This window comes from Cervus canadensis, chromosome X, assembly GCF_019320065.1.
Source record: "Cervus canadensis isolate Bull #8, Minnesota chromosome X, ASM1932006v1, whole genome shotgun sequence".
Taxonomy (NCBI): Eukaryota; Metazoa; Chordata; class Mammalia; order Artiodactyla; family Cervidae; genus Cervus; species Cervus canadensis.
In genome coordinates, this window is record NC_057419.1 from 64,331,239 (window position 1) to 64,353,228 (window position 21,990).

The following is a 21,990-nucleotide window of genomic DNA, read 5'->3' on the forward strand; positions in this document are numbered from 1 at the left end:
CACATAGATACATACTCTCTCGGGAAAAAAAAAATCCATAAGAGCAGTAACTATGTTTTGCACTTCTTTACTTTCTCTACAGTTGGTTGGTTTTTTATTTTGGCACATGAAAGGCACGTAAGAAATAATTACGAATATTGTACAGGTACCGATACAAAAGTATTCATAACTAGGCCACAAAAGAGATTAAATTTCTAAACATTGGTGCAACAAATGTAGGCTTTTATCCTCTGCATGGCTTTTTAGTCAACCTTAAACTATTTAAAGCATGTGAAAGCATAGAATGATAATCTTACCTGCATACATCCTTCATCAATCTTGCCCTTTTGAGGGTCAATTTTAAAATGTGCAGTTTTTTTAAAGTGGTACATCAGAGGAAGGGATTTGGATCGATTTTGCATAACACAATGAATCTCTGAATGTCCACCCATGAAACAAGGTGCAAAAGTAAGAACCCTTCCAGGATCAAACTGAAGTAAGACTGGAAGTCCTGAGCCTGTCAGGGCTAATTCCACTTTCTGAAACGAGTCACCTGTAAAAGCAGTAATAGTCTGTTAATATTAATAGTGTTTTGGGAACCCAGAATATATTTGCTCAGTCCAAATAGTGTCATCTGAAAGACTTGATGAGACATGGGTATCTAATTCAATCTTTCATTCAACAAAGTTTCTGAATGCCTTCTCTGTGTCGGTATTTTTCTAGGCCTTGGGGGTACAATAGTGAATAAAACAGGCGATGTCCTTGCTCTCATGGATTTTACATTCTAGTGAGGTGACACTGACAACAAAATAAATAGGTAAAGTAAGGTGAAACAGAGTACAATGTCTTGGGGCTGCTCATTTATATGGGGAACTCCAAAAAGAACGGATAGGGAGACGTGAGCAAAGATATAAAGGACCCTGGAAGAAAATCATGGGAAAAAAATTTTTTTAAGTGTATTCTAAATACAGAAAACAGCAAATACAAAGACTCTAACATAGGAATGACTTGGCATGCTCAAAAAAAAACAACCCTCAGGAATGAAGTACGGCTGCAGAAGAGTAGTAGAAGAATGGTAAGAAATGATCCGACATAAGATATACTTTCGACAGTAGAGATAACAAAATTTGCTGACTGATTACAGTAGAATCAGAGATTGAACACAATAAATGATGATACTAAGGTTTTTGGCATAAGCAACTGAAGTGATGGAATGAAGTGATGGAAGAAATGAAGTCATTTCTTGAGGCAGGAAAGACTTCAGGAGGGACAGGCTATGGGGAAACCAATAGTTCTTTTTGGACATGTTAAGTGTGAGACATCTGGTAGAAATCCAAGTGGAAATGTCTTATTAGGTCACTTATTGTAGTTGTCAACTTAGAGTGAAGGTAAAGGAGGAAGGATTGGGGTTTTCAGGCGAGAAGAGAAGCTGGGTGAATACTAAGATCAGGAGAAAGTGAATGAGTGGAGGAATGTAGCAGGAATGGCAAAGGCCAGGACTCAGTTGGGATTAATGGTTTTGTGTTCTTCACTGGCCCAATTAGCTTCTGAGGTGCAGCCCTGGAGTAGGCTGAGAGTTGAATTGAATCAGATTAGAGGTTTTCCACTCAGTCACAGTGGGAGTTGAGCCAAGAGATTTACATATACTTGGGGGAAAGTGATTAAAATTATGAACAATGGAATATAAGCTGAGAAACAATGTAAATATGAAGTTTTGGAGATACAGTACTAGAAAAGAAGGTAGTCAGTATGAAATGAGGGCTCTGATTGAGTGAAAGAATAGTTTTGCAGAGAAAGTATTACAACTAGAATCCCCAAAATAGGGTTTATATTTCTTCACTCATGCTGTTACTAGCCAATCCAAGATTCTAAGGCAAACCTAGCATCTCTATCTCTAGCCACTGAAAATTAGATTAACTTGAAAGCCTAGAATAAATGTTCTGTCTATGATCAGCAGACAGAGCTCAGTATCACCAACTATGGCATAAATAGTAACAGAGCAATCAATTTCTGCCCTAGGAATACTGTTCATCTCTGCTCAATGACATCACTCATACCAACACTCAAATCTTCTAGACTCTTATCTTGCCATGGTCATCTTTCTGGATTTCATCTCTCCTCTGCCTATATTTTTATTTTCTCTTTGATCTTTCTTGCTAAACTGAACTTCAATTCCATTTTCCTCACTCCAACTCATCCAACATTACCTGAAATGTACAGAGTCCACTGCATTTTTACATGTGACCTACAAAGCACATGCACTTATGAATATCCTATAACAAAATACGGCATCCTATTTATTGATACTAGAACTCTAGGTCTTATTCTTTAACTGTTACTTTATGTAGATCCTAAGAGAGCTAAAGGTTTGGTAAAGATGAAATAGATCATTTGTTTCCATATTAATCTCTAAGAGAAAATCTAGGCTTACAAAGAAAAGAAACAAGGTTGTTTTTTGTTTTTATTTTATTCCTTTAACTCTACATCACCATGTTTATCTACTGTCATCTTAAAATAATTAAGTCATTTAACTTAAATTGGAAAATTATTATATAAATGATTCTGAGGTTGACTTTTCTCAATGTTCCACAGAAGACATGTTAAGGTCTCTTGAATGTTTCCATTTTCATTCTAATCAATAATTATACATTTCATTAAATTGCCTCTACATATATTGCTGTCCAAAGTTTTACAGAATTTAAACAGCTACATATTTGATGATAATGTTCACTTCACACTTACTTTTGATGATTTGATTATCATCTCTCAAAAATCCATCTTTAGTTCCTACAGACTCAAATCTCAAGAAAACAGCATAGTCTTGCCTATGTGTAGGATCATTCTTTTGACCATCAACGATTAACCTGTGAAAAAATTACAATCAATTATCTCTAAAGCAAAGATGACACACTTTATTAATCTCTCAAAAGGGAATATCAACCCCAATACCTAAATCTACACAGATGAAATTCAGCAATAAAAAGATAACTGTGATCCATTTTCCAAAATTACCACACGATACTGAGACTTGCAAAAGAAGGCCACACTCATAGACATGAAGTCAAAACAGCTGAGTTCATGATGATATTTGCAAGATAAGTGGGATTTAAATATACTAAGCTGTCAAACTCTTGCCTCCAATGCCACGTTCTGTGTAAAGGATTTTCTTTCCAGGCAAACTTCATTGCTAGCTAAGGTCTCTGTTCAATTCTCTATAGTAGTCCTTCCTACACCCAGGTGTAACTGCAAATCTCTGGTACATATTTATGTCCTCCCATGGACTAAGCATATATTTCTAGCCACATTCTTGTTAGAGGAGAAAAGGAAATTTGGAGAATAGGATTTGGTAACAGCCAAATCTTGGCAAAGGAGAAAAGCAAAGGAAAGAGGAGAAGAAAGGAAGTAGGACGAAAGACACAGATGGGTTATATCACAGGCTTGTGCCCTCACAAACTTTACTTGCCTTACCTAGAGCTCAGCTTTTTAGCAATGGATACTCAAATATATACACAAAAGGTTGGTGTGAAATATTACATAGGAATTCAAATAGCATATCGAGAACACCTTTAAGACTACAAATCATATTTATTTCTGAGTTCATGCTAGACTCTCAAATAAAATGAACATACTGCCGTGCAAAGAACATTTAGAATTTCAAAGATTGTGTATTAAACAGAATCTTACAGATTCACCAAAGAAATTTCCCGCATGAAGGGATGATTAATAAGGCAATTACAGATTGTACAAATAGAACAATTACTTGATTTATTACCCTCCTTAAATTAAACCACAACTCAGTCTTCATCAAGACAATTGGTATCACCAAGTGACCCGGTTGCCACAGAGAGAAATACATTAAACACTGCCTTCTTAAAAGGTCAACATACTGACAATTGGATCAGTTATTGTCATACACTACAACCTCTCAAACGTACCTGAAACTGCTACTGCATATTTAAAACAGCATTACCAATTATATTTTCAAACTAAATAACCAAACCAAGCACAGGGAAAACTACACATTGGCAAAAGTCCTAAACATTTATATGAATTTCTGCAACCAAGTGTGGTTGACCCCAGCAGCTACTAAAGGCCTAATATTTCTGATATTCAGTCTAAGTATTTGGCCCTGGCAGGAGCACCGCATCCTCTTTGGAGGCATCTATAACAAACTCCATGCCCCTAGCCACTGCGTGACTATTTCTGGAAGGACAATAAGGTCTTGGTCGAACAGACTGGTCTGTGGCCACAATTCAAAGCAACCCCAAACTTTCACCATCTCATTTCCACAAGGTCTGGAGAGATTTTTAATTTAAAATAAAGTGTTTAGAAGCATTTTTAAATATTGAAAATAATGTTAACCGTGTTAGAAGTATTTAGAACCATAATAAGAAAAATCCAATTTGTGCCTTCTGCCAAGTTGCACTATTAAAATCAATCTGATGAATGTACCATTAATATACTTTCCATTGATCAGTAACACCATAATGAAATTAATTTTTGCTTACTTTGGGCTGAAACAAAATGTAATTAAAATCTTTTGATAAGGTAGTAACCTCCCTTCATTAGGAACACAGGAGATAATTGTGGTAATATCTATGCTCTTTATTTTCCTTAAGTAGGCGAGATTATTTAAAGCAACATCTGTTCTTTGTTTAATATTTGTACCCTGTAATATAAAATCAGAAATAAAAGAATATTAAGGCAAATATACGAAAAGTATTTTAAAATGCAATCATAAAATAATTATTGAAATTCCAGAGGCTAGATATAGAGAGAATGTATGTCTTTAAAGTAACATACATAAATTTGATCAAGGCACCTCATAAAACTTTCAACTATTGAAAAATTGATGAGAACATAAACTCCCATAATTAGCCACTAAGACATATTAATACCCATCTAGTTTATTTCAGATATAGATTACTATCAAGGTCAGCTTGATTTACTAACTTTTTGAGGTCACCCTTGGAAACATGTGAAATGAAATCATATCTTCATGTTAAAACATTTTTAGAGTAATTAAACAGCTTGTTGGTTATTAGTAAGTTCAAAACAATCTGTTTCAAAACATAATACCTGATCTTCCTCTGTTCCATTATTTACTTACCAATTCTTCTCCAACGGAATCATCTTGCATTATGGCTACCCAATTTATAGGTTCTGGGCTATTATTGTACAGAAGTGCACGTTCAATCTTTGACGTTCCAAAGAAAACAGAACCAAAGCTTATGCATTCCAACTTTCTATCATTATTTATGTTTAACAATTCAATAATCTGCTCAACCACACGGGCTCTGATATTCAAGAATATGTCTGGACGATCTTGCAAACTCACTCTACAAGATAATGAATTATACATATATATTTTAATTAGAATTCTATACACTTTTTCTCCTAAATATTTATATAAGCAGAAATTTTATAAAATCACATTATAATTAAAATTTGAAGACCTAAGAGAAGTTCCTTTCACGTTATGTGACAGAGACTGTTATGTCCTTCTGTCTGTCTGAACCTGCATAGTAGAATGGCATATGTGCAATCTAATTTATTGTCTCTGGGAAACAACAAAGATGGAAAATAACTGCATGAATTGACCTAGAAAAAAATTATTGATATTTCCATATCACCAATTATTCTGTAAATACTAGAGTTAGATAGGAAGATTTATATGGCCACCTCTAGTTCTAGAATTCTGAGATTCTTTTCTAATCATCCCATTTCCCCAAGTCCACTCAACAACTTCATCTTCATCCTAATAACCCAATTCTCTATGAAGCAAAGTATCTCGGCAAAACTCCACTTATTTGCTGAAATGAATATCCCCCCCTCAAAAAACTTCATTTTTCAGACTAATCTGAATTTACTGTTGAAGCTTCCTTTACATTTATCCCTCTCTGGCATAAATGCAATCCTTTTGAATCTTGCCCTGTCAGATAGCACAAATCAATGACCAAACCACAGCCATCACCAAAGTCCTTAACTTACACTCTACCTCTGTCACACTGGGCATGGTTGATACCATCTCTTTACACATCTCCCCTCACTTCGCTTTCTTGACACCATACTTTCATGATTTTCCTTCAACTTATTTAGACTCTACCTTCTTATTTTCCTAAGACTTGGGTATTTTGTAAATTCCATGAATAATGCTGTTTCTCTCCTACTTTTTTATACTCTAGTTTCTCAAAGTTATTTTTAACACTTCATGCTTCATCTACAACTTATGAACTGACAACTCTCAAAGCAATACATCTAGACCGAAATTTTTTATGGGACTCATAATATAAGTAAATCTAATAGGCTCCAAAGGATTCTGCAAAGCAAATCAATTCCAACGTTACAAAACTGGAGTCAAGATCTTCTCCCACAGACCTGAACCTCCTCTTACTTTGTCTTTCTATAACCAGTTACTAAATCTAGTTAAATCTACCTCCATAACATACCTCCATTCTGCACATTTCTTTCCATACTCCTAATATGTACCTTAGCTGAAGCCTTCATTATTTCTCTTCTGCCTTACTATTACAGTTTCTAGTCAGGCTATCCACTCCATATCTATACTTCTTGATTTTGTACACTGGTATTAACATGAGCTTTTTAAAATGAAAAGTAATTAAGTAATCCTAAAACTTTCCTGAGATTCCACAGCCTTTACAATAAAACCTAAGCTTGAATCAGGGCTCACAACTGTTTCTCAAACATTTTTTTTTTGAACTGTGGCCTTCAGTGAGAAATGCATTTTACACTGCAATGCAAAATACACACACACACACACACACACACACACACACGAAACAAGTTTTACAAAATGCCATTTGAACTTAGTATGTGAGATGCATTCTGATGTTTTCTATTTCATTGTTTTAATACTAGTGGTGACTCATTATACTGACTGCATATCCTGCTAATGAACTGAGAAGTATAGCAAAAACAACAACAACAACAAAACTTTCCTATAAGGTCCTTAACTGGACCCTGCACCATTCTGTTCTTCTGGTTTCATCACTCCTCACCTCCATCTCTTTGCCTCAGATCTCAAGATGTGTAACACTGTATTAACCTCTAGGAAGTTATCTTCTACTTGCTCTGTCTGAAATCATTCCTCTAACCTACTCCCATCACCAATATCCACCTCTCCTACACACACACACTCAGTTCAAATCACACCACTGCTCTTTGCTGGCCAATTTCTACTCAACAACAGGTGTTTCGTTCAACTACTACCTCCTTAATGGAGCTCTTTCTTGATCCATTCCCTCATCCCCACAAAATTCAAACTAGGAGCTCCTATTAGGTGTACCCATATGCCATTCTCCAGTTCTTCCCATTTTTTCAGTCTCTAGTACTTGGCAAACAGTAGATACTCAATGAATGAATGCTGACTCCAAGAACAAAGAAGCTAACATACATTCAAAGACAAAAGGCATATATGAAAAGAGAAACAGGAAACTATCAAGCACTACACTAGAATTAAGAACCATAGTATACACTCACTTTGCCAATTCGTTTACAACTATGGGCTGGTCTGCACAAAAATCCACTTTAATAACCATTGATGACTTGGGCTTCACAACACCACTGGTTGGAAAAATGACAATGGGTAGTTGGCCCTGGTATTCTGTTTTAAAGATACCTAAGGAGAATGAGAGCAGATGGTTTACATTTGGATCCTTATAATGTTAACATTCACTCACTTAGTAGGGGACAGACACACATTACAGAGTATATGGTCTACTGTGGACCAAGAATCATAGCTTTGATTGTAAATCCAGTCTCTAGGGTCATCCAATAAATTTGAGCCTGGTGTTAAGTCTCAACCCTCACCAATAGCTAAAATAAACTGTCTGCTTACTGTGCTCAGACACTCAACCTGAAGCAGAGTCACCCAGGTTAGTCAAGCTCCTGCTAATCTGCATAAAAGCGTTAGTCCAACTCTTTGCAACCCCATGGTCTACAGACTGCCAGGGTCCCCTGTCCATGGAGTTCTCTAGGCAAGAATATTGCTTTCTTAAGCTACAGAATCATGGCATGGTTCCTTCCACATCAATAGTTGACTACTACAGCTATTAACTAATAGAGCTGGGATTTTCACCTGGATATTTCTGACCACTGGGCTTATAACCACCACTACTACTCATTATGGAGTTAATGTAGTTCACAGAGGAAAAGGGTGAAAGGAATGAATTTCTAGAATAAAAAAGCATATGAGAAGGAGCCCACAAAAATTTCTTATTCTGAAAGCAGAAATGGTCTATAGTTTATGGTAATGTCAGGTGCCTATATTAGAGCATGCAGTCTATAGCAGATACTATCTCCTTTCCATCTCTGTAGTCCTGGCACCCCATACAGTGCATAGCGCCAAGCAGGGCTCAAAATGTCCAACAAATGGGAAGCAGCCAGTCATGAGTGTCTTTGATATCACTATACAATATTAACACAAATGAGCATGCTGTCCACATAAACAACTTTGAAGATTCCTAATTTACCAGTTTTAAATCACATTTGATGACATTCTCCAAAATTATTCATTTAACTTAGGAGAATGAAAATATTAGCATAATAAAAGTACTGAAAATATAAAAAGATAATAAAACTTAAAATCCAGAAACGACCTGATGAAAAAAGGTCAACAAACTCACAGTAACAAAATGTGTTAATCCAATCATTTTTAGAGACATGGTAATGACATAAATATTTATTTTTTTATATCATAACATAAAGCAAAAATCTGTAAAATTATATCCATTACAAATAAACAAGTATTACTGACTCAGTTCTCCAAGAAAATAAAACTATATGAGTTCAGCTAAGGCTGAGTCTAAAGTCAATGGTGCAAAAGCTTATCCAGGAACAACCCCTAAGAAAAGAACATTGTTGAACCTTTTAAATATATTAGAATACTGAGTACACAAACATTACTCTGTCTTATGTAACTTTAATGCCATTAGTAATAATGAAATATTTGACTGTTTTTTTTTAATGTTAACACAGGAGCAAGGACATCATCCTAGGAGAAGGATGTCATTGAAGGAAAGATGTTACAGATAGAATTTTTGTCATCAAATTTTTATTTTTTTAAGATATGAAATTGGCCAATGTGTGGAGAATGAACTACAAGCAGATAAGAAGAGACTCCAGAGAAATAATTTAGGTTGTTATAACTATAAGGCAAAAAAAAGATGATGACCTGTTATAAAAAAAAAAAGTGACAATGGGACAAAAGAAAAATAGGATTACTGACATGATAAGGATGTGGATAGACATGATTTAATAATTGACTCAGGAAGCGGGTAGAGGGTGAAAAGGAGGGAGATGTCAAGGATTTTGCCAAATTTTTGACTTGGCCATCTACATGGTGGTGACATTCAATGAAAAACAGAAAAGAAGAACTTTGGGGGAGAAGTTGAGTAGTTTAGTTTTAGACATGTTAAGTCTGAAAAACCTGAAATAAATGCAAAGTCTTGTATAGACATCAGTTAAGTAACAGGAATGGAAGCGATTGCCCAGGGAGAGCAGAGTGACTGAGAAAATACGAGGGTTCATAACAAATGCTAGGGAACACTCACTTCTAACATACCGAGAAAAGGAACAGCAGTCCGCAAGAAAATTAAGGAAGATGGGAAAAAAGAATAATTCTAACATCAACAGTATTTATTGAACATGTTATGTATGTCAGAGAGTATGTTAAGCATTTTATTAATCATCACCACAATTATATGAGGATGGTATTATGTTTATCCCTAATGTATAAGTGAGGCAATGAATATTCGAGAAGTATAAATTGTTTGCCCAGGGCCTCCCAGCCAGTTAATACTGTAACCAAGATTTGGACTCTGGAAGACCTCACTCCAGGTCAAATCAAATAAATGAATGCTCACTAAATGCCTAGTATATGCCCAACACTGTGTCACACATGAAAAGTATGTTGAGATTTCATGGCATTGATTTCCAAGAAAACAAACAAAAAATACACTGAGAATAAGTAGTATGTGCTTCTCTGGCTAAGAAAGGATTCTTAGGACCACTTCTGGGTCTGATTCAATTTAGCAAATTTCCTGCTTTAGAGATGACGATAGGCTTTTCTAGACAGTGATGTCAAGAGATGATGCTGATGATCAGGGGAAGAGAGGCAGCGGGCATTAACAGCAAGAGAAAGGTCATATATTTGGGGTAAAATAAACCTAAAGGAGTCCTAAGGTAGCCACTGAAATCCAGAAATGGTGTGTAAAGATCACTCTATGGACTTTTAAGACTATTCCACATAATAACATGGTAGTAGAAAAAGTACCTAAAGATTCAAGAGGGGAAGAGGGAAATGTTTGCAATTCAAAAAATGCTGTTTTTTTTTTTTCAATCTTCAATGATTAAAAACTAAGAAACAATAAAAACATAAAAGAGGAAATGGAGTTTACCAGAGCACAAAACACTAATATTAGAAACATCTTAAAGACTAAACCATGCTTTTTCAAAGTGAAAAGATAAGCACTACTTGGTAAGTTAGGCAAACATTCTTACAAGGGGCAATACAACAAAATTTATTTGACAACATTCAGCTAAATCCATGGATAGTTACTCCATAATAGATTATTAAGGAGAGGCAATGGCACCCCACTCCAGTACTCTTGCCTGGAAAATCCCATGGGCAGAGGAGCCTGGTAGGCTGCGGTCCATGGGGTCGCTAAGAGTCCAACATGACTGAGCGACTTCACTTTCACTTTTCACTTTCATGCATTGGAGAAGGAAATGGCAACCCACTCCAGTGTTCTTGCTGGGAGAATCCCAGGGATGGGGGAGCCTGGTGGGCTGCCGTCTATGGGGTCACACAAAGTCGGACACAACTGAAGTGACTTAGCAGCAGCAGCAGCAATAGATTATTAAAATAAAACATCATGAAGTTGTTACATAGATAAACTCTAGCATCTATGTCAGTGAGAGTACCACAGAGAGAAAACACAGCTACACAAATCATGAACTTGCCAAGTGTGGCTTTTTAATGTTCTCTTAAGTATACATAAGGGCTTCGCTGATGGTTCAAATAGTAAAGAATCTGCCTGCAATGCAGGACACCCAGGTTCAATCCCTGGGTCAGGAAGATCCTCTGGAGAAGGGAATGACAACCCACTCCAGTATTCTTACCTGAAGAATTCCATGGACAGAGGAGCCTGGCTGGCTACAGTCTAAGGGGTCACAAAGAGTAGGACATGACCGAGCAACTAACGCTTTCACTGAGTATTTGTAAACACTTAATCTTTGATTTTAAAACTATAAAATATTTGTCACATAAAATCCTTTTGGAAAATTTTATTAAAATCATCTTTGGTTGCTGAATCTATTTTCTGCTTAAGTGTTTTTCTTCATGAAAATACATAATTCTCATGAATATTTATATATTGTGTTTATGGGTAATGAGGACTTTATGACACTTTATGGGCACTTGCTACTGTGAATATAAAACATACTATCAGTTTTGATAAGGGTAGAAAAAAATATTCAACTCCAAAAATGAGGGACAAAGGCAGCAGAAAGAAAATGTGTTTCACTGATAACAATTTGTTTCAGCTTGCAAGGTAATGGCAATTAACATTTCATAATATTCAATTATAATTTACAAATAATAGTATTAACTACAATACCATGCACACATACTAAAAGTTAACGTGAATTACTCTTCCTAAAATGTATGGACTCAGGTCCATATGTGTACTTTTATTAAATAAAGTAATATTAAACATTCAATTAAAATTCAAATGTATGTTTTTTACTTATAGAGAGTTTTTATATGTAATAAAATGTACAATTTGGTAAGATTTTAGAATAAAATCTAGAATTTAGAATCAATTTAGAATAAATTTAAAATAAAGAGAGGATATGATCAAAGCATTAAAGAATTTGTAATGGACAACAGTTATGAGAAATTTTGGAAAGTAAAATAATACAAATAAAATTCTATCAATTACATATCACTGCTCCATAATCAGATCTAAAGGACTATTTAGACCAGAGTAACTCACCATAAAAGAGTTCAGCCTTAACACTGGAGTCAGGCACAAATGGGCCTAATATTCCACAATCTCACAGAATTCAGAAATTCAAACATTTAAAAAACAAAGTATGGAAAGTGAAATAAGTAACATTCAGTGAGGAACAATTATCAGTTTTACCTGTTTATATCCCAGGAAGAAATCAGTAAAGTATCAGACTTCCTTTGTCTTAATAATTTCCACTGTTCATTCCAGCAGCCCCAGAGAATGCCCTCACTTAGTGTAAGACAGGTTTAGATATAAGACCTGTTTCATGTACCCAAAAAGCAATCTCAAGAGAGAAATGTCCTGCCTGTCTGGAGCTTGTCCTCATCTCAGCTTGAGAAAAATGTTTGCCTTATCATCCCAGATGCTGACCATTCAATCAAGAGAATGAAAGGCTAAGTGATTGTACACCTACTATATATCAGTGAAGACACAGGCACATGTGTGCACGCACACACACACCCCTAGGCCTTTATGCAAACTGTTAGGTCCCAGTAAGAATCTCTAGAAATAATCTCATGGAGAAGAGAGAAGCACTTTTTCTTTCAACAAAATGTTAGTAAGAGCCTGTAAGTAAGGGATCAGTATGTGAATTCAAAGTTGCATATGATAGAGAAAAAGAACAAATCTTTGCTGAGTACTTGTGATAAGTCAAGTACCATATTACAGCCTTCGGTACATACATAATTAACCACAATATATTTTATTAGTCAGTTTATAAATGAGGAATCTGAAATTCAATGTTCTTAAAGATACTCATCCCAGATCACACAGCTTGGAAGGCACTGTGCCCTGATTCTATTTCTGGAAAGCTCTAAGGACTGTGTCACTTCTATGACACCACTCTATGTCTATCCTCAAGGAGGTCATCAGTCATCTGAGTCAAGTTATATTAATAAGAATCATAAGGATGTAGATTCATCTTTCCTGATATTGCCTATCAGGTTCTAAAACAGTAATCCTACTTAAGGACCTTCAGTTTTGAACTTTTTCAAATGACAGACCTAATTTTTGAGGGGCAGGGTGAACCAGAGAATACATTAATTGCACAAGAAAGATTGAAGGCAGGAGGATAAGGGGATGACAGAGCATGAGATGGTTGGATGGCATCACCAACTCAATGGACATGAGTTTGAGCAAACTCCAGGAGATAGTGGACAGGGAAGCCTGGCGTGCTGCAGTCCGTGGGGTCACAAAGAGTCAGACATTACTGAGTGAAAGAACAATAACAATATATTTCAAACATTACTGATTTTCTTCCAAAAGTTTAAGTTAATTTATAGAAGAGAAAGTATTTACCTGGCACACTGCCATGGTTAATGATACTAATCTCTTTACAATACACTTTACTACAGGCAACCAAAGTCCCAAAATTAACTTCAGGCTCAATTTCCAATTGACATGATGGAATCAACCTAGAAGAGGAGAAAAGAGGACCATATGATGAATTTTAACAACTATAACCTCATAGTTAAATCCACAGGGACTTTTATCTTAACTCCTTAAAAGAGATTTCAGTTTCCTTACAGGTCTACTGGTGGGACATTTGTCAGTAAACAAAATTGTGAAATGAAGACACAAAAAAAGATAACGAGAGACATTTTAAATTAAAAAATCAGATTTTGTGCATAAATACATGGAATACCCTCCCAAGTACTCACCTTGAAAGGTTACCCGTGTATCTCAATTTTTTTGCAGCTCAAAACATACTTGGAACTCTATTCTGAAATCTCCACCTAAACCATATATTCTTTTGCCCACCCCCCGCAGAAGGGGCGGGGGCATACATACACCATATGTTCTTTTGCCCCCTCCCTCAAAAGGGTACCAGTTATCTTAACAAAGTAAGTCATTTGGATGATGCCATTTCTGATGAAATAAAAGAAGGTGGGATACTATAAAATATCACTTGGAGACTAAGAAAAGGTCTAAGAACAAAAGGATACAATTGATTTTTCATGTGCATATCTATAGCACATGTTTTCATAAGCATTTTAAAAATCCATTCTAATCCTATATACATGTCTCATAAGGATATATATATATACACATATATGCTTTTAATCTGGATACTAATTTAGTTTATAAGGCATCATTAAGAATATTATCCTGTTTGATATTAACAAATTTTCTGAAAGATAGGTAAATACTATGGCTCCTATGCTACAGATGAAAAACAAAAGACTTAAACAGCCTAGATTATTTATCCAAGGAATTATCTAGATATAACATTGAGGAACTTAACCTTGAATCCATTTTGCTAGATTTCATGTACATTACCTTAGAAACCTAACAATGATGACAATATCAATAATAAATGTAGTAATAACAGATCTTTACTGAATCTTTAGGTTATATGCCAGACACACGAATTAATTCACTCCACTTAGGATACAACCTCCAAAATATAAACATATACATGCCTGCATACAATCATATATACATACAAACATACCAAAATTCACAAATAAAAATACCTGAAGAAAACATTCACAAATACTGTGTTACTCATTGATGTCTGGGCCTTCTTTCTGGGATCTGTGTTTATACATGTTTTCGTATTATTGGATAGGTACAGACATTCCAGAGATCAGCCAGGACTGTCCTGTTTATGCTGCATATTCTAAGAAACACCCATGTTCTTCTCATAAAGAGACTGTAATTTTGTGACAGAAAAAGATCAATGACCTTGTACATCTCTTTACAATATGCTTATGTGCATATACACAATTGTGTTAATAAAGAGTTTATAAGATCTAAAAGAAGAATAATAATGCAAACAATATAAGATGAAAAGCTGAACATTTTTTCAAAGTTTTTCTCTAGCTAGGTGTGGAAAAGAATCTTAATAATTTCTTGAAAATCTTTCACACATACACATACATATAAATGTAGATACATGCATACACATATATATGGTTTAAGGAGTAAGGGTGTGGTGATATGGTAATATTTAATAGTTTCTCTGGCTTTCCTACTGGTTTGTCTTCCTCTTGTATAAAAAAATTCTCTGGTCCATATGCACCACAACATGTCAAGACATTTGACCTCTGAGGACGAAAAGAATCAAGCCACCTATCAGGAGAAGTGCCTCTTGACTCCAAATGCTCTCTGCAAAATGAGTTACCAGTTGAACCTTATCTAAGGGCCACACTTGAAGGAAATTCTAGAGAAGGGAATGAATGACCAACACACTAATACCAAGTACCAGTTATCTCCAAACTTGGAAATGCTCTCAAAGCTAAATAAATACCTTCCTTTTTCTTTTTTTAAAATAAATACCTTCCAATGGTGCAAAGGAATAGCTTATTCCTTGCCTAAAATGTGTCAACTGTTTGATTCCTATGCAAAATGGGATGCTGTGCTAAAGCATAATTTCTTAATCTGGAGAACCCAAATAATTGCACATCTAAATTTAGTTCATGAAAATGATAAAAAAAAAAGAAAACACAAGGGAAACTATTAAAAGGCTTATATCTAATACTAATATTTCAATATTAATTCTGCTGGTGGTGGGCAAATAGAAACAAAGAAATAATACCTATAGAATCATATTTTGCTGTAAAAAGAAGGATTGTGCAAGTATATATATTAAAAATATCTAAAAATTTTATAATAGCTTTAACAGGTAATTTTATAATGAACAGAACAATACTTTTTTCAATGTAAAATGAAAAGCACAATGTCTTGGTCAAATAAATTATCTGTATTAAAATTAATCTCCAAATCAGTTATTTAATTCTATATTATATTCATTACACTAGTCCATATTCTTTAGCCAATCTCAGAAGAGCACCGTTTTGATTTTCTTGAAGCCAAACGTCTGCATTACTTAAAATTCTGTGAAGCAAATACAGCAATAATTTAAAATTAAATTAAAATGTGACTATGGGGTAACAATAATCCATTTAGGAATATATACAACATAAGAATAGAAAGAATGCTGGTTATCATAGGCTGGAAAGTAGGAGAATTAGGGAGATTTTGTTTAAGGGTACAATTTGGGAACTAGTAAATAAATATGTTCCAGAGAGCTAACATACAATATAGTGATCACAGGCAACAATAATATATTATAAATTTCAATGCTGCTAACAGACAAGATCTTAATTGTTGGCCACCACAGGAAAGAAATGATGACCAAGTAAATGTGATACAAGTGTCAGCCAACCCTATGATGGTAATATGTTACAATGTATAAATGTATCATATCAACATGTACACCATCAACTTATACAGTGCTATATTACTATGTCAATTGCATTTCAATTTTTTTTAAGTAAAATAGGATTAGAAGGAATAATCATTTAAGAAGTATAGTAGCAAGTAAGTCAAGAGAAGAAAGTGGCCCACAGAAGCAATAATGATTAACTGTGTCTAATGCTGCTGAGAAATCAAGTAAAAGACAAAGGAGGTACCAACAGACTGGCAATATGCAAGAGCTACTTCACTGGAAAGCTGGGGACGATAGCCAGATGGATTTTGTTGGAATGAGAATGAAAAGTATGATTGTGGAGACAGTAAAAATAGCATTTTAAAAATAAATCTTGCAATCAAAAGGTACAGAAAATATGGCAGAAATAAAATAGGATGTGAGTTCAAGGGAAATAAAAGAATACAAGCAATTGTCGAATATCTCTAAGTGATTTTAATAAAAAACAGAAAGCTAGTCTTTCATTTGTTTTGAACACTACAATTTGCTAAAAAATCTGTTCTTGAAGTTCAGTTTAAGGATACTGTAAATACAAAAAGCCCTATTAGAGAAAATAGAAAATATTACTATGACTCTTATTTTCATCTGAAAGATGCTCAAAATGTTAACCTTAATTATGAAGAATACATACCCAATTAGAGGGATCTCTATTGTTTTATTTCCTACTGAAATAAGAAGTTGGTCACACATGTCTTCATTCTTATCAGGATGATATTCCACCACAGCTGTTGTCTGAAGGCCAGAAGCAAGTGCTTTATCCAGACTGGTCAAAATCAGTTTGAACTTCAATGGAAGAGAAAAAAAAAAACTTACACATCTTAACTCCTAATAAGAAAATAATATGAGCAGCTGTAGTAAGGAGTGCACATTATTTCAAGAGATATATTAATATACAGACAATATTCCTGCCCTAATGATTCTACATGCTTCAGATATACTTTTAATGGTAAATGAACTGAAACTGAAAATGCAGTCAGTCGAGAAATATGTAAATATTCAAGGGCTCCTTTAGAAGTATGAGGTACTAAAAAACAGGAAAAAAAAAAAGGGAAGAGAGCTGTGCTGAGTCGCTCAGTCATGTCTGATTCTTTGTGACCCCATGCACTGGAGCCTGCTAGGCTCCTCTGTTCATGAGGATTCTCCAGGCAAGAATACTGGAGTGGTTTGCCATGCCCTTCTCCAGGGTATCTTTGCAACCCAGGGATCCAACCCAGGTCTCCCACATTGCAGGCAGATTCTTTACCATCTGAGCCACTCAACATACACCTTTAGAAGTATGAGGTACTAAAATATAGGAAAGGGGAATAGTAATCTAATAAAAATATTATTCAATCTAAATACATATATAATATACATGTACAAGCACCCATCATTCATAAATACATATAGCATTTTATATACTTTCTGCATGAGGACTTGGACTTCAGAACGTGGAGGAAATATAAAAAGGAATAGACCGAGGAAAAAGAACTTTTGTTCTTGAAAAACATTTGCTAGACTCCAGGAAGACCTGAAGAGGGAAAGAGAAGAACTTCTATGTATTAAGTACTTCTGGTAGGTCAAGCATTCGACAACTATTAGCTCATTTAATATACTTCTACAGCCCTGTAAGGCCGATATTAAGGCTCCCAGTGTAGAGATGAGAAACTGTAGGTTTCAAGAGTGCCTGTAGGTTCAAGAGTGTCAATGAGGACTTAAAACATACATCTATCTGACTCTAAAACTTAAGCTCTTTCCCCACAACTATAAACTCTTGAATATATAATCTCTTAAAAGAAGCATCTTATATATCCCTTGAAAATTACATAATGTTTAAGTCAGGGATTAATCAGTTGTCATATGAGTGATGCAGACCTAAGTATCATGAAAATCCAAGAGAAAACATGATAACTGTGGGCTAGGAATGAGCACACTCAACGCAGGTTTAGAGGATGGATGTATAGGGTAGAGAAGAAGCAAGAAAGATGCTCCCTGTGGAGGCAGAAATATCTCAGGCACATGCAGAGAAAAGAATAAGCAAAATAAACTTTCAGCAGTCAGCTAATAAGCTAGTCTCGCTAGGCAAAGAGCTTCAGTGAGTAACAATGGAGGTCAAGTTGAAATGAACTTTTCAGGGCTTTTAATACCAGACTGAGTACAAGCAGTGCTTTCCAGCAATGAGGGTAAGAGAGTACTGGAAAGATGTGTTGATACAATTGGTCTGAAAGTGTCATCTTTCCAGCAAAAAATGACTCTGAGACCTCATAACTACCACAGCCCAACTTTCAACCCTCATCAATTACTAAAAAAGAACAACGGATAAATATAGGTCTTTGGGTGCCAAAAGTCCACATAGCAGGTTTGATCACCTTCCTTTAAAAAAGAAGGGCAAGGAGTGATTCAGCAGCACATACCCAAACTACAAGTTTCTTAGCACTCTTGGTGGTCTGCAAAGGTGTCAAAGGCACCAACCCTACTCCTAGGAACTTATGATGTGACCACTGAGGTGAAAGTAACATTTACCAGACACAAGTCCAAACTCTAATGAATGTCTGCATATGCAATTACTATCCAGGAGGGGAGAAAGAGACATGACTGAAGCAACTTAGCATGCATGCATGCCTTGGAGAAGGAAATGGCAGCCCACTCCAGTGTTCTTGCCTGGAGAATCCCAGGGATGGAGGAGCCTGGTGGGCTGCCATCTATGGGGTCACACAGAGTCGGACACGACTGAAGTGACTTAGCAGCAGCAGCAGCGGGGAGAAAGAATTTGGAGATAAGAGAAGATTTGTTTGAGAAAAATGAAAACTCACTTTTGACGCTCGGAGATGGACAGGATTTGGAAGGCAGTGATTCTTACAGGAGGGGAGAATGAAAACATGGGTCAAAAGAAAAGGAAGTCTGAACCAACATGGGTAAAAGGACAATTGCAAGAAAGACTGGCCTGACAGAACCAGAGGCCACATGAGTCAGCAGAACACTGAAGACAGGACTGGGTCTTAGTTTTCTAACAGCAACCCACAGTAGGTGGCATACATCACTGCATATGGCAAATAGTAGGGAATGCAGGACCTTGGAAAACAAGGTGGAAAAGAAGCACTGACGTGTGTTAAGAGAATTGTTTCCTAAGTAACTACAATAGTGACGACAGCAATGCTCTTTACATAGCACCCTGTTTTTTTCTTGTTTCCTCCAAGACAGTTAATATATTGTTTACTAATCTATCTCTTCCTTAAATCCCTTTACACCTATGAAAGACCAGGAGTACACATCATGATCTTGCAACAAATATAAGTTCACACTGATATCGAGCTCATAGCTTTGGCCTCTAACTAGTAAACCTGTCTGGCCATTCTCTTGCTAATGTCAAGACCTGTGTTCTACACAAAAATCACACTAAAATGAAAGATATTATTTTTCTTCTGACTGCATAAGAACAACTTATACAAATGTCTCCTAGACATCCATAAAATAGTGTTTGCCCACATCTGGGATTTACTGCCAACTTGACTTTTTTTTTTTTTTCCAACTTGACTTTTAAAAGAAAATATATCCAGATGTACATTCAATTGTTTAATACATCTGTAGTGAACTAGTGAAATAATAAATGATTTCTCTAATTTTATAGTGTTTGTAGCAATCAGGTACTTCCTGATTTAAAGGGTTAGGCTCTGTATGATTTTATTGCAAAATAAACACATTACTACTGTCAAAACATGTAAATACAAAAATCCATAAAGAATGATTCCATTTATATGAAACCCAAGAACTGACTATTAATCTGGTTCATTACAAGTTAGTATAGTGGTCACCTACCTCCATGGGGTGATTACTCCAGGTACTACAGAGAAACTCTGTAGTGTTGGAAATATTCTATGATTTGATCTAAGTGGTAGCTACATGGAGATAAATGCATATTAAAAATCCATCAAGCTTTACTTCAAGTTTCTGTGCACTTTAGGGTAGGTAAACAGTACATCAGTTTTTTAAGTGTAAAAAGTAGAGCATAAGACTGGCCTGACTGAACCATAGGCCACACGAGTCAACAAAACACTGAAGACAGGACTGTGGATTCATTTTCTAATAGCAACCTACAGTAGTTAGAAACATATGTAATCTTAAGTGAACCTTTCCGTATCTGCATAGAGAAGTCCAGCTGCATTCAGTATCATTATTAGGACTATTTCACGAGAAAATGCAGTTATGCATCACTTCCACATCAAAAATTATTTTCACCTGTCCTATATCAAGTCTCCCTGAGAACATGTGATCATAATAAACTAATATCCATTCGTTCACACAGAAAGTCTAAAATAACAGTGACAGAGATGAAGTTCTGTCAACTTTTAAATCAAAAGAAAGGTGAAAAGATAGGGATAGCCTCTTAGAACATTAATTTTGCTGATTATTCAACTTGTACTAACTCCCTCATTAGTTTTGTTTTGGTCGCTGCCGTCTCATCAGGGATCAAACCTTGTGACCCCTGCAGGAGAAGCATGGAGTCTTAACTACTGGACCATCAGGTAAGTCCCCTCCCTCATTAGTTTCTAAGTTTTTTGAGGGCAGAACTGTCTCCATTTTACATGGCTCACACCTACTTTCTATTTTGTAGCAGGTGCTAAACAAATGTTTGTTACAGTACGAAATAATAACCCTTCCTGCTATCCTACAGTAGCTGGAGTAATCAGGCACTTTATGACCCAAAGGGGAGTTAATAGAGAATAAGTTGTCATAATTCTACATTATGAAGCATAGCTTCTTGGCTGCTAAGAGGAGAGACACATAAAATCCTCTTCCCTTTTCCCCCCAAACTCCAAATGAAGAAACTGGGAGATTCCAGATCAACTTTTCTCTCCTGTCTCCCAGCCCCAAGCAAAAAGGAAAAAAAAAGAAACAAACAAAAAGGCCAGCCCACCAAATCACCGCTTCACAGGAAGCTCAATTGTGCCCGCACCCTACTACTCCCCAGGCCCTGCTCTGAACACCCCTGGGTGTGTTACCTGTGGCTTGACAGGCTCCTGAAAACGGATTTTCTGGTTGCTTCGGCCGAGATTGTGTACGGTAACTGGGAGGCGGTAGACCCTCCCTGCCAGTGCGTCCAGAAATTTCACTTCCGACGGGGTCACTCGCATCTGTATGTCTTTCTTTGGGGTCTCCAAGTCCCGGACCACGAGGGAGCTCTTCTCGGCCTCCATGGCCGTGCTCTCTGTAGCCCGCAAACCGTCGCGGACTTGACCACGGACCAGCGTGGACGCCGTCGCTAGGCAACCGCCCGACGCCACGCGCTCGCCTCCAGCCCAGCCGGCTTTGGCGCCGCCCAAGCTGCGCGAGCTGGCAACCTCACAGATTCTGGAGAAAGTACTCGGTATCCCAGGTGTCATCAGAGTAACTGTAAAACGTGCTTTGGTCACCCAAATCCCAGCCTGGCAGGATTTTAAGAGGCCGCTGGCGGGGTGGGCATTTTCCTAGACCTTTCTGAAGATTAAGTTTAAAGAGCAGTGAAAGTATGTGCCCAAGTACGCAGCAAGATGTAACAGAAACGGAGGAATGCAATGGAAACACAGCCAGATCCCCCTGACTCCGGCTCAGTTGCCTTTAGGCTAGTGTTTCTAAAAATCTACTAGCAATCCTCTGGGTTTTTGTTAAAATTCATAATCTGTTTTCAGTAGATCTGGGGCAGGGCCTGACAGTCCCAGGTGATTCCAATGGTGCAGGTTCAAGGACCACACACTGAAGAGAGGCTATAAAAATTTTAGGTCCTCTAGCTGTAAGTTTCTTCATTTGTGA

At 36.3% G+C, this 21,990-nt stretch overlaps 1 protein-coding gene across 1 annotated transcript in view; it reads right to left on the bottom strand.

Annotated features, from left to right (window-relative positions):
- The window catches only part of CFAP47 (cilia and flagella associated protein 47), a 496,124-nt gene extending 474,540 nt beyond the window's left edge, over nt 1–21,584 (bottom strand). Inside the window, exons 1-8 of the mRNA XM_043459762.1 lie at nt 21,204–21,584; nt 16,856–17,007; nt 13,311–13,426; nt 7,480–7,618; nt 5,090–5,318; nt 4,488–4,648; nt 2,722–2,843; nt 297–532 (exon numbers count right to left, since the gene is read on the bottom strand). Coding sequence (XP_043315697.1) covers nt 297–532; nt 2,722–2,843; nt 4,488–4,648; nt 5,090–5,318; nt 7,480–7,618; nt 13,311–13,426; nt 16,856–17,007; nt 21,204–21,584 — 1,536 coding nt within the window. The remainder of the gene's footprint in view (nt 1–296; nt 533–2,721; nt 2,844–4,487; nt 4,649–5,089; nt 5,319–7,479; nt 7,619–13,310; nt 13,427–16,855; nt 17,008–21,203) is intronic.
- Nucleotides 21,585–21,990: the final 406 nt, after the last annotated feature.